Source organism: Xenopus laevis, chromosome 5L (genome assembly GCF_017654675.1).
Source record: "Xenopus laevis strain J_2021 chromosome 5L, Xenopus_laevis_v10.1, whole genome shotgun sequence".
In the NCBI taxonomy this organism is placed as follows: Eukaryota; Metazoa; Chordata; class Amphibia; order Anura; family Pipidae; genus Xenopus; species Xenopus laevis.
Genome location: NC_054379.1, coordinates 14,292,118 through 14,304,237, shown reverse-complemented (window position 1 = coordinate 14,304,237; position 12,120 = coordinate 14,292,118). Strand labels below are relative to the sequence as shown.

Below are 12,120 nucleotides of genomic sequence, written 5' to 3'. Positions count from 1 at the left end.
CAGTTGTTGCTTATACTATATGGATAATACATGCTAAATACATATTCCTTTAAATAGTTACATAAGGATGACAACATCTATTAGCTAATGCTGTTTGGATGCAGTCCAGCACTATCTACTGTAGCATTAGATGTCCTCACCAAAATGTTTATTTGCCCCAGCTATTATCCCACCATAAATGGCCCAACCCAGTTGGTTTTAAAAAGAGTGGTGTTCCATCTTTGTATCATGAAATAGCATATGTCCATGTCTAATCTAGCAGTTTAAGACTGTAATCTTTGGTAAATTGGGCTTGGTCTTCAAAAGGAGTCTCAGATTTACAAAGTACACATTCCCACACTGTATAATGAATAGGCTCTGGCTCCTCTTCACTTCCTCGATTTTCGAGGTAGCAACATGTCCGATCATCCGTGATAAGACTGCGGGATGATAGTTCGAAATGATCCCCTACATATATGTCCAGTTAGTCAGAAATGTCAAAAACAGCCAAACTGCCCAACCAATTATAGACATCTATGGCCAGCTTTGTCGTCCTCTCTTAACCAAGCTGCCAGTCATTTGTCCCATATAAAGGGACCAGCATTGCCTTCAAAAACTCACGTTATTTATTAAGGTTCGAGTTGTGTTTTAAAGGAAAATTCAAGTTTTCAAGTTTTTTTTGGGTTAAAACTCAGATTTTCGTTTTTTTATTTAAAAAATAGAATTTTTCTAGATTTATTAATCCAAAAATACACCATCTAAAACCTGTCGAGGTTATGTAGGAGTCCATGGCAGAGGTCATTTGAAGCATTTGAAGATGTTAATAGCCTCTTTTTAAGAGGGTTTTGCCTGAAAACTTGATCAGATTGAGCAATTACTGTTTTTTTTTTCAATTGAGTTGTTGCGTTTCCCTCAAACTTGCAGAATCTAGATTCTTCCATTGAGATTTTTTCCTAAATAAGAAACCATTTGAATTGTGAGTTCATTCAAGGTATAAAAAAAACTCTAACATTCAACCTTTGATAAATAATCTCCTTAGTTTTGAGGACCACAAAGTTTAAACAACTGTACCGCACTGATGATCATCAGTCAGTATGAGACCAATCAATATTGATTAGAGAGGTTGGTGCAAAATACCATCAGCAGATACTTGGGCTGTAGATATGGTCTGTAAAATATCGCTGTGAACTAGCCCTATGTGTGATCTGATTTTTGTCATGGATGAAAAATGTTCACATTGTTCCTATTTTGCCTCCACCTGGGTGCCGAAATTGGGCACAGATTCATATGGTTTGTATCCAGGCTAGACTTACAGTTCTTGATGTTTAGCCACCTTTACTTCATGTATATACGGTTTGGAGAACCACCCACCTTACAATCAATATATGCGTGGACAAATAATCAGAGCTTAGTAGAAAGGTGCAATTTCTCTTATTTCTCTTATTCTTACAAGAATAATAGGTCACTAAGACTGTAGCCCGTAACATTATTCATAAACATGGATCAGTCATATCGGATTTTGTAAAGTTTATATAAATTATTCAACCATGCATATAAACAAAAAAGATAAGGTTACTAGGTTTTGCTGGTGTTGAACAAGACTTCAAACCATATGAGAATAGAGAGCAAACTGGGTATTGCCAGAGGCCAATATTTATAACTCAACAAAATAAAGGCAAATTCATCAGCACGGTGTTGACACAATATTGGTAGTTGTGCACATATGGGCACTGAATCTGATGAGCTTTTATTTTCCGCATCGGTGCAACTTTTATTTCACAGTTTTGTATATGATCATTAGGGTGATTTATTAGCAAGTAATCATAGGCATTTTGTGCATATGCTTTACCTTGTTTGCTGGCAACTATTACCTCTCTAGCTATTAGCAGCGGAAAATGTTTAAAGTGACCTACAACGGATTCTAGAACTGAACAGAAGCACAAAAAAAAAATAAAAGTGACGGTAAGTTTTTAGTTTAAGATTTTAGTTTGAGGAAGACAGTTTATTTGGTCCATTATATTATCTAATCGTAAATTATTTAAACAAAGTGAGTTGTGTACACCTATTACTGTAGCACAAAATAAGGTAAATTGCTACACAGAAAAGGATTGAGATTGACTAAGTACAGGATTAGTTATCCTGAAACCTCCGAGTTACAAGAAGGTCATCTCCCATAGACTCAATTTTAATCAAATAATTTGAAATTGTAAAACATATTTTCTTTTTCTCTGTAATAACACATTGTAAAGTACATTGTTCTTGATCCCAACTAAGATACAATTTATCCTTGCTGGAGGCAAAACAATCATAGCGGGTTTATCTAATATTAATTATTTTTAAGTAGACTTAAAGGGGAATGGTCACCATTAGAAATAATTCCAAATCCCTTTCTATCATGTTAGTTAAATAAACTTTACCTACACTATATATATTATTTAAATTGTGTTCATTTCAGTCTTGGAACTTACAATCACAGCATACATGCATGTGTCATTTTGTGAACCTTGTTATTAAAGGGATACTGTCATGGGAAAACATGTATTTTTCAAAATGCATCAGTTAATAGTGCTGCTCCAGCAGACGTCTGCACTGAAATCTGTTTTTCAAAAGAGCAAACAGATTTTTTTTATTTAAATTTGAAATCTTACATGAGGCTAGACATATTGTCAGTTTCCCAGGTGCCCCCAGTCATGTGCTCTGATAAACTTCAGTCTCCCCTAAATCCCTTCCCGCCGGCTAGAATGTAAATTGCCGGCGCGATGGCACTCGGAAAGCTTTGGCTTTCTGAAGTTGCCCGAAGTTTCCTTGTGAGGCAACTTCGGAAAACAAAGCGTTTCGAGTGTAATTACAGTGGAAACAATTACAATGGAGGCAACTTGGAGCATAGCCACAATTACATTGGATTTATGGGAAAAAAAACTGCATTACGGATAAAAAAAAAAATGCATATTTGCATCTGAAATTCTGCTTTGCACACTGCACCATTTGTGAATGACCCCTAAATATTGAAAGATATTTCAGAGATGTTAACTTTGTCTCTTCTACGTCCATTTTCCATACAATGAAGCCTGGTTAAAGAGAACAGATGTTTTTGCTAAAGAAACTAATTGGGGAGGTGGAGAAAATATTGATATGTAAGATTGAGGTCACATAACAAGCCAATTACAGTCATGAACTATAATTTTCCTACTCCAACAACCTTCCTGTAGTCTGGTAACCCAAAAACCTTTCTCAGGACTATCCTATGAAAAAGTAGTTCTGAGTCATGCATCTTTGTAAAATGTCTCTTGGGAAATTACATTTTAAACCATTCAGATTAATCTACATTCAGTTGGACAGAAATGACATTTGTTGTTGAAGAAAACAAGGGTTTCTCATTACCTTCACTTTGCTTCTAAAATATTTTCTTGCTACATATCCCCGCCACCATTTCTGGATCACGGTCACCATTTTGTGAAGGTACCTGAAAAAACAACACCCTAATATTCATTCAAAACATATTGTTGGAATGATTACTTTAATTACATAACAGCAGTTTGGCAATTTAACTTCAGTACTGTGAGGAAATATACAAAACAAATTAGCAAACAAAATAGTATAAGAGCCCAACAAATAATATTCTTTCTAATGTGTAGGTGAGGAAAAGGAGACGGTTAGGTTGAATGATTCGAACTCTCTATAGGGCATTGATTGATGTCTATGACTACGTATCGTGGATGCGAAACGCATCAGCATTTTTGAATGCTGCTGAAATAAAGATTTTCGTTTTTACACACGAGTGGATCACGGAGGGCTTGCCGATTTTTTGGGTTCAGGGCGATGCACCCGGGTCACTCTTCCAATTCGGTGAGTGCATTTCCTTTGGTTACAATCATACCTGTTTAAAGCGTTAGCGATACCCAGAAGCGTGGGGCCTGGTGTTTATATACACCAGGGTCATCGTGGATAAGGAGTGAGCATAAAACGCTCAATTTTTAAAGCAGTCATCGTTAAATTATGACCATTTAGAAGGATTCTATTATAGAGCATTTGAAGACTTTATTAATAGTGATTACCACTAGTATATAAGGAATAGAGCTGAGTTAGAGTTGCTTGGTTTATTACAGGGGCCCCACATGTCATTAATCCTCCAATGGGTAAAAATCATGGCGATTTGTGTCTATAGCACTTTGCACCTGCTTTTGTAAATGACCCGGATGTCTACCAGAAAATAAAGATAGATATTATATAAGAATGGAAATTTAAAAAAAACAAAAAAAACCCTCTGCTCTTAATAAGCACAAATCCTGTTGTCACGGCTTATATAGAGATTTTAGACCTGTATCAAACAAGAAACAGGTAAGGGACCTGTTATCCAGAATTCTCAGGATCAGGCATTTTCCAGATAATTTGGATCTTTATACCATAAAGGGATACAGTCATAGGGAATTTTTTTTTTATTTCAAAACGCATCAGTTAATAGTGCCGCTCCAGCAGAATTCTGTACTGAAATCCATTTCTCAAAAGAGTAAACAGATTTATATTTAACTTTGAAATCCGACATTGGGCTAGACATATTGTCAGTTTCCCAGCTGCCCCAGTAATGTGACTTGTGCTCTGATAAACTTCAGTCACTCTTTACTGCTGTACTGCAAGTTGGAGTGATACCACCCCCTCCCTTGCCCCCACCCCAGCAGCCTAACAGAACAATGGGAAGGTAAGCAGATAAAAGCTCCCTAACACAAGATAACAGCTCCCTGATAGATCTAAGAACAACACTCAATAGAAAACGCAAAGTACCACTGAGACACATTCAGTTACATGGAGTATGAGAAACAACAACCTGCCAGAAAGTAGTTCCATCCTAAAGCGCAGGCACAAGTCACATGACTTGGGGCAGCTGGGAAATTTAGAATATGTCTAGCCTCATGTCAGATTTCAAAATTGAATACAAAAAAATCTGTTTGCTCTTCTGAAAATTGGATTTTAGTGCAGAATTCTGCTAGAGTAGCACTATTAACTGATGTGTTTTGGGGAAAAAAACAAACACATTTTCCCATGACAGTATCCCTTTAAATAAATCTTAAAGAAAATTGAAATTATAATTGAAAAAAAAAAGCTATATTGGCCCCTGATCACTCTGGAACCGTAGGCTATAGCCTAGTGAAATAATCTACTCCTATTATACTCCTTAGTGCGTTTGTACTTCTGTGTTCTGTCCAGGTTGATTTTAAGTAACCCATAATAAATATTACTACATTAAGAGATTCATAGATAAGGGCTTCAAATGACAGTACAGACTTAGGTATATTTCACATAAAAGTTTTAGTGTATTTGACTGCCACTAAAATATCCCAATTTACACACATAAAATGCTTCAACACACTGCAAATCTCATTAGTCCTTAACAGTGTTGGAGGATTGTGGGCTTAACCCTCCAAGTATTCCACATCATAACAACCTTGTATCCAACTAGAGCCGCATAGAATTTTTTTCTCTGTTAGGTAAACATTTACCATACCTACAAGACGGTGGTCACTATAAGAGATGCCTACTGTATCTACTGTAATTTTATTTCTATTAGAGATCCTCCAGCACTGAATTATACACTGATGGAGACAGATTTTACCTTAGGTAAGCCCGGACTTTGCATCCTCTAAACCAACTTTGGATAGAGACAGCGGCATTATATTCTTTCACCCGGTTATCTTCCGCTAATCTGAAAACAAAGGAGAAAAAGAATTGAATTCAACAGATTCCATTGTGCCGCCATTGTGCCGCTAGCAGACCAAGACTCTGCTTTTTCCATGGTTTTTAAAATATACTAAGGAGCCAGTACGTTTTCAGTAAGAGGGTTTTCAGTAAGAGGGTGGGTTAGCGTTTCCTTAAAGGGATACTGTCATGGGAAAAAATGTTTTTTTCAAAATGAGTCAGTTAATAGTGCTGCTCCAGCAGAATTCTGCACTGAAATCCATTTCTCAGAAGAGCAAACAGATTTTTTTATATTCAATTTTGAAATCTGACATGGGACTAGACATATTGTCAATTTCCCAGCTGCCCCTGGTCATGTGTCCCTAATCCACTCCACTATTTTGGATTCGGCCGAACCCCCGAATCCTTCAAGAAAGATTCCGCCGAATATCGAACCGAATCCTAATTTGCATATGGTGTCAGTTATGCAAATTAGAGGTGGGAAGGGGAAAACATGTTTTACTTCCTTGTTTTGTGACAAAAAGTCCCTTTCTGCCCCTAATTTACATATGCAAATTAGGATTCCGATTCGGTTCGGCTGGGCAGAAGGATTTGGAGGAATCCGAATCCTGCTGAAAAAGGCCAATCCTGGCCGAATCCCAAACCGAATCCTGGATTTGGTGCATCCCTAGTCCCAACTATGCCAAAACTGTGCCCATGATGCAACTAAACCCAACACTCCCATACATGCCCTGCCCCTTTTCAATCTGCAAATTGGAAAGCATGTGTGTGAAACCAGGAGGAGAGTTTGATGAGCTGTAGTGTTAACTATAACATTGGAAAATTCACTACTAATTACAGTAAACACAGTAAATTACAAAAATAAAGTAAATGTTACAAAAAAGTAAATGTTTCGCTGCTGTCCATGTTGGTCTGTGGGGACAGGAATAATGTTTACATTCAGGCAATCAGAAACTGGTTTGTAGATTATGTGAGAGATCTGGGGAGTAAGTTTGTTGAGTTGCAGGGTTTACAAGTGAATTAGAGGAGTCAAAGAATGAGTTACAGGGTCAATGGTTGAGTTTGGGGAGTCAGTGAATGGGCTTTGGGATGAGTATCAAGAGTCAGTGATTAAAATGTAAGGTCCATGAGTATGTCTGAAGATTCTCTGAGTGAGTTTATGGTGTCAGTTACTGACTTAAGGGACTTAGGTGAGTTTGAGAAAATCAGTGGGTAAATTAAACGGTGAGTGGTTTACCTAGTGTGTTCCAGGGTCAGTGAGTGAGTTTGAGAGAGTCATTTGCAAGGTTAGTGAGTGACTGATCTGCAGGGTTGGTATAGGTTGGTGAGTATAGGGAGTCAGGGAGTGAGTCTGAGGAGTCAATAAATTCATGTGGAGAATTAGTGGGTGTTTGGCAAGTCACTGAGTGGGTTGGGCTATTAGTGAGTCAGTATGGTGAAATGTGAGCAAATTTGGGGTGTTAGTGAGTTTCGGGAGACAATGAATGAGTTTGGATGAAATATTTATTGAGGTTAGGGGTAGTCAGAGAGTGGAGTGTGAGGGAATGATTGAGTTTGGGGAGTCAGAGAAGGAGTTTGAAAGAGTCATTACAGGAGTTTGGGGAGTCATGGAATTTTGGAAGAGTTTATATGTGAGTTGGGGGAGTCAGGGAGTGAGTTGGAGGAGTTCTTACATGAGTTGGGGGCAGTCAGTGAGTTTTTTTACATGAGTTGGGGGAGTCAATGAGTTTTTTACATGAGTTTGGGGAGTCTGGGATTTTTGGAAGATTTCATGTGAGACTGGTGAGTCAGGGAGTAAGTTGGGGTAGTCAATGAGATTGTACATGAGTTTGGGGCATCAGGCACTTTTGGAAGTGTTTTTATGCGAGTTTGGGAAGTCAGGGAGTGAGTTCGGGGAGTCAATGAGTTTGTACATTAGTCTGGGGAGTCAGGGACTTTTGAAAATGTTTTATGTGGGTTTGGGTAGTCAAGGAGTGAGTTGGGGAGTCAATGAGTTTGAACATGAGTTTGGGGAGTCAGTGAATGAGTTGGGGAGTCAGGGAATGAGTTGGGGAGTCAGGGAGTGAGTTGGGGAGTCAATGAGTTTGAACATGAGTTTGGGAAGTCAGTCAATAAGTTGGGGAGTCAGGGAATGAGTTGGGGAGTCAATGAGTTTGTACATAAGTTTGGGGAGTCAGGGAGTGAGTTGGGGAGTCAATGAGTTTATACATGAGTTTGGGGAGTCAGTGAATGAATTGGGGAGTCAAGGAGTGAGTTGGGAGTCAATGAGTTTGTACATGAGTTTGGGGAGTCAGTGAATGAATTGGGGAGTCGAGGAGTGAGTTGGGGAGTCAATGAGTTTATACATGAGTTTGGGGAGTCAGGGAGTGAGTTGGGGTGTCAATGAGTTTGTACATGAGTTTGGGGAGTCAGGGAGTGAGTTGGGGAGTCAATGAGATTGTACATGAGTTGGGAAGTCAGAGAATACATTGGGGGAGTTAGAGAATGAGTTGGGCAGTCAAGGAGTGAGTTGGGGAGTCAATGAGTTTATACATGAATTTGGGGAGTCAGTGAATGAGTTGGGGAGTCAATGAGTTTATACATGAATTTGGGGAGTCAGTGAATGAGTTGGGGAGTCAATGCGTTTATACATGAGTTTGGGGAGTCAGGGAGTGAGTTGGGGTGTCAATGAGTTTGTACGAGTTTGGGGAGTCAGAGAATAAGTTGGGGAGTCAGTGAATGAGTTGGGGAGTCAATGAGTTTATACATGAGTTTGGGGAGTCAGTGAATGAGTTGGGGAGTCAATGAGTTTATACATGAGTTTGGGGAGTCAGTGAATGAGTTGGGGAGTCAATGAGTTTATACATGAGTTTGGGGAGTCAGTGAATGAGTTGGGGAGTCAATGAGTTTATACATGAGTTTGGGGAGTCAGTAAATGAGTTGGGGAGTCAATGAGTTTGGAGAGAGAGCTGTAAGAGTTTTTCTGCGAGTTTGGCGAGTCAGGGAGTGCGTTTAGAAGAGCCTGTGAGAAGGTAATATTCAGAGTAAGTTAATAATGTCAGAGCCAGGCCACAAGTCCGGTCCCACTCGCTGTAGGAAGAGAAAAGCGACTGAGAGACATGATATCCCAGATGGTACCTGTGCGCTGAAATAAGTTCCAGTCTGAGCTCTCCCAAGCGCTCCCGTACATTCCCCAGGGCAGCCATGTCTGCCACTTCAGTATGGACGCGTCTCCAAGGAGACAGGAACATACCAAGTCCGTGGGGGGAGACGTCGGACTACGGCCCAGTGGAGACAACAGGGAAGGGCAGAAAGGTCGTCTTTACCTCGACTGACCCCTGTAAGGCCTTTGCTAGGCGCCTAGGTAATGAGTGCGAGGCTTTCTCCAGATTTAGCTATTCCTGCTGTGAGAGCACAATGGTACGTTCCGACTTCCGGATTTCTCCCCCCCGGAAGCGCCATGGTGCCTGTGCCCGCTGCCCCAGCTTGAGCTTGAGATCGGGCCGGGGGCTCCGCAAGCTTTGTTCATGGTGGGCGTGGCCAAGAAACACACCCGCGCCAATAAGGGGACCAGCTGGTGAGTGGCCGGGGGGCTTCCCGGGGGATTCCGGGGACAGGAAACTGCATTGGGGCTGAATAGACATTGGGGCCTCAGCTGCTGCGGTAATTGGCGGCGATAGGCTTGTTTGTAGTTCTTATTCGGACTGTCCGCTCATGAACTGCCGCTGAGCTCTGCTGGGGGGCCAATATGTGCTGGGGGGTCAGTGAGGGGAGGTAATGACAGGCTGGGGGTCAGTGAGAATGAGGAGGTGAGTCACAGTGTAAGGGGCTTAGTCGGTATGAGGGGCAGGAAACATTAGTTTGGGGGGGGGCAGTCCTGACACACTGGGGGTAAGTGAGTCTGTGGGTCTGTAACTCCTCCCAACATTTTGGAAATAGAAAGAGGGACAAAAAGATTTGCCACGGCGATAATGGTTGACCAGGCCCATTTTTGTGACCACACCCCCTAATTACCATGTCTATTTTAACAAATGTGGCAGGGTATGAAAGTTTGAACATATTTCTGTGGTTTTTATATGTTGTTACAGTTTTGCTAATGAAGGTGAATTGCCCTTTAAGCTGCAACTCACAGTTTCCCCAAGAGACCTGCTTATCTTAAATTGTTACAATTGTTTCTTTGCTTTGTTCCAAAAGTGCACCTGCCGCATATACTGGGCTCTCTGCCAAAAGCCGATTGTTAGAAACTTTGTACAGGGACAGCCAATCACAGGTTGGGGATCAGTTAGTATTCAGGGACAGCTAATCACAGGGGATCAGTTAGTATTCAGGGACAGCTAATCACAGGGGATCAGTTAGTATACAGGGACAGCTAATCACAGGGGATCAGTTAGTATACAGGACAGCTAATCACAGGTTGGGGACCAGTTAGTATACAGGACAGCTAATCACAGGTTGGGGACCAGTTAGTATACAGGGGCAACTAATCACAGGGGATCAGTTAGTATTCAGGGACAGCCAATCACAGGGGATCAGTTATTATACAGGGACAGCCAATCACAGAGGATCAGTTAGTATACAGGGACAGCTAATCACAGGTTGGGGATCATTTAGTATACAGGGGCAACTAATCACAGGTTGGGGATCAGTTAGTATACAGGGGCAACTAATCACAGATTGGGGATCAGTTAGTATACAGGGACAGCTAATCACAGGTTGGGGATCAGTTATTATACAGAGACAGACAATCGCAGGGGATCAGTTAGTATACAGGGGCAACTAATCACAGGTTGGGGATCAGTTAGTATACAGGACAGCTAACAGGCTTAACTAACCATGGGCCAACTGCAACATCTAGTTGTTCTGCCCTGCCAATAAAACGGTATACAATAGTTGAAACGTTAAGTGGTACTGATGTATGTACATATGGACCCCCAAAATGTGCTGTACTAACCACCTGGCATTTTAGCTAAGAAAAAAAAAGATTCCTCCGTCAAGTGTAACGCCCGTTTGAATTTTCAGGCACTGTGCTTTAAATGGGTGGTTCACCTTTAAGTTAACTTTTAGTATGTGTTAGAGTGGCTAATTCTAAGCACCTTTTCAGTTAGCCTTAATGGTTTATTTTATAGTTTTTAAATTATTTGCATTCTTCTTCTGACTCTTTCCAGCTTTCAAATGGGGGTCACTGACCCCATCTAAAAAAAAACCCAACAAATCCTCTGTAAGCCTACGCATGTATTGTTATCTCTACTTTTTATTACCCAGCTTCTATTCAGGCCTCTCATATTCCAGTCTCTTATTCAAATCAGAGCATGGTTGCTAGGGGAATTTAGACCCAAGCAAACAGATTGCTGTAATTGCAAACTGGAAAGCTGCTGAATAAAAAATAATTCAGAAACAACAAATAAAAAAAATTAAAACCAATGGCAAATTGTCTTGGAATATCACTCTCTATATCATACTGATAGTTAGCTCAAAGATAGCTCAAATATGTATACTTAGCTCAAAGATAGCCCTTTAAATGTGGAGTAATGTCGGACTACAGGTGGGGAGTATAATAAGGGTGCACCGTTTGGCCAGGCCTAGTAACCCCTAGCAACAAACAAGCTGTGACTTCCTGCTCTGGATGCCAATCATGAAGCTCGGTTGGTCTGCTGTTTTTGTCAGGAACAAAAAACATACCACTTGCTTGACTCTCTAATAAATCAAGTGATTTCCCAACATCACACATGGTGTTCAGACATATATTGTTTTTCTAAGCAGAGTAGGCCCTGAGCTGTTTTATTACATAGCATAGTGCTGATGATTTCCAGGTAGGTGCAAGTGGTGAGTGGGTCTGCATAGTTGCGTATGGCAACCGTTAGTGTGTTATAGAATGACCAATTCCAAGCAACTTTTCAATTGGTCTTGATTATTTTTAATAGTTTATTTATTCTTTGCCATCTTCAGAATTTTCCAAGTCTCAATAGCAATACATTTGTAGACGGGCAGTGACACGCCAGAAGATTAATCGCTAGCAATAAATCGATGCTTCTTTGGGCAACTAATCTCCTGCACTCTCCAGTAAAAAGCTTTCCCATAGGCAATAATGTGAATCACTGGTGGTAAGACACGTGTCCCTCCAGTCTCCCAAAATCGATACAAGAGGAAACTTCAAGCTATTTTGGGAGACTGGAGGAGATTAGTTGCCCAGAGAAGCAGCGATTTATCGCTAGCGATTAATCTCCTGGTGTGTCACTGCCCTTAGAGTATTTACTGTTTAGATGGGGTCACCGACCCCATTTGAAAGCTGGAATCAGCTGAAATTTAAAAAAAAACTAATGAAAACCAATGAAAAGTTGCTTAGACTTGCTCATTCTATTAGGGTCAGGCCACACAGGGCGTTTTGGGGAGATTTGGTCGCCTGGCGACCAATCTCCCCAAACGCCTTCCCTGACTCAGCCCGGTTAAAATGAAAAAACGCCGGCGCTTATC

General features: G+C 40.7%; 2 protein-coding genes across 9 annotated transcripts in view; one reads left to right on the top strand and one right to left on the bottom strand.

Moving 5' to 3' along the window:
- Positions 1–8,921, bottom strand: part of spata17.L (spermatogenesis associated 17 L homeolog) — a 104,676-nt gene extending 95,755 nt beyond the window's left edge. For both annotated transcript variants that reach the window (XM_018262605.2, XM_018262606.2), the window contains exons 1-3: positions 8,788–8,921; positions 5,588–5,677; positions 3,361–3,442 (exon numbers count right to left, since the gene is read on the bottom strand). In XM_018262605.2, the coding sequence (XP_018118094.1) occupies positions 3,361–3,442; positions 5,588–5,677; positions 8,788–8,900 (285 nt within the window). In that variant the 5' untranslated portion in view covers positions 8,901–8,921. The remainder of the gene's footprint in view (positions 1–3,360; positions 3,443–5,587; positions 5,678–8,787) is intronic.
- Positions 8,878–12,120, top strand: part of gpatch2.L (G-patch domain containing 2 L homeolog) — a 93,546-nt gene continuing 90,303 nt past the window's right edge. For 4 of the 7 annotated variants that reach the window (XM_018262600.2, XM_018262599.2, XM_018262604.2 and 1 more), the window contains exon 1: positions 9,068–9,226. In XM_018262600.2, the coding sequence (XP_018118089.1) occupies positions 9,177–9,226 (50 nt within the window). In that variant the 5' untranslated portion in view covers positions 9,068–9,176. Of the gene's footprint in view, positions 9,014–9,067; positions 9,227–9,255; positions 9,313–9,340; positions 9,459–12,120 lie in introns of those variants that run through there. The other 3 variants (XM_041562546.1, XM_018262602.2, XM_018262601.2) reach the window with 3 other exon arrangements.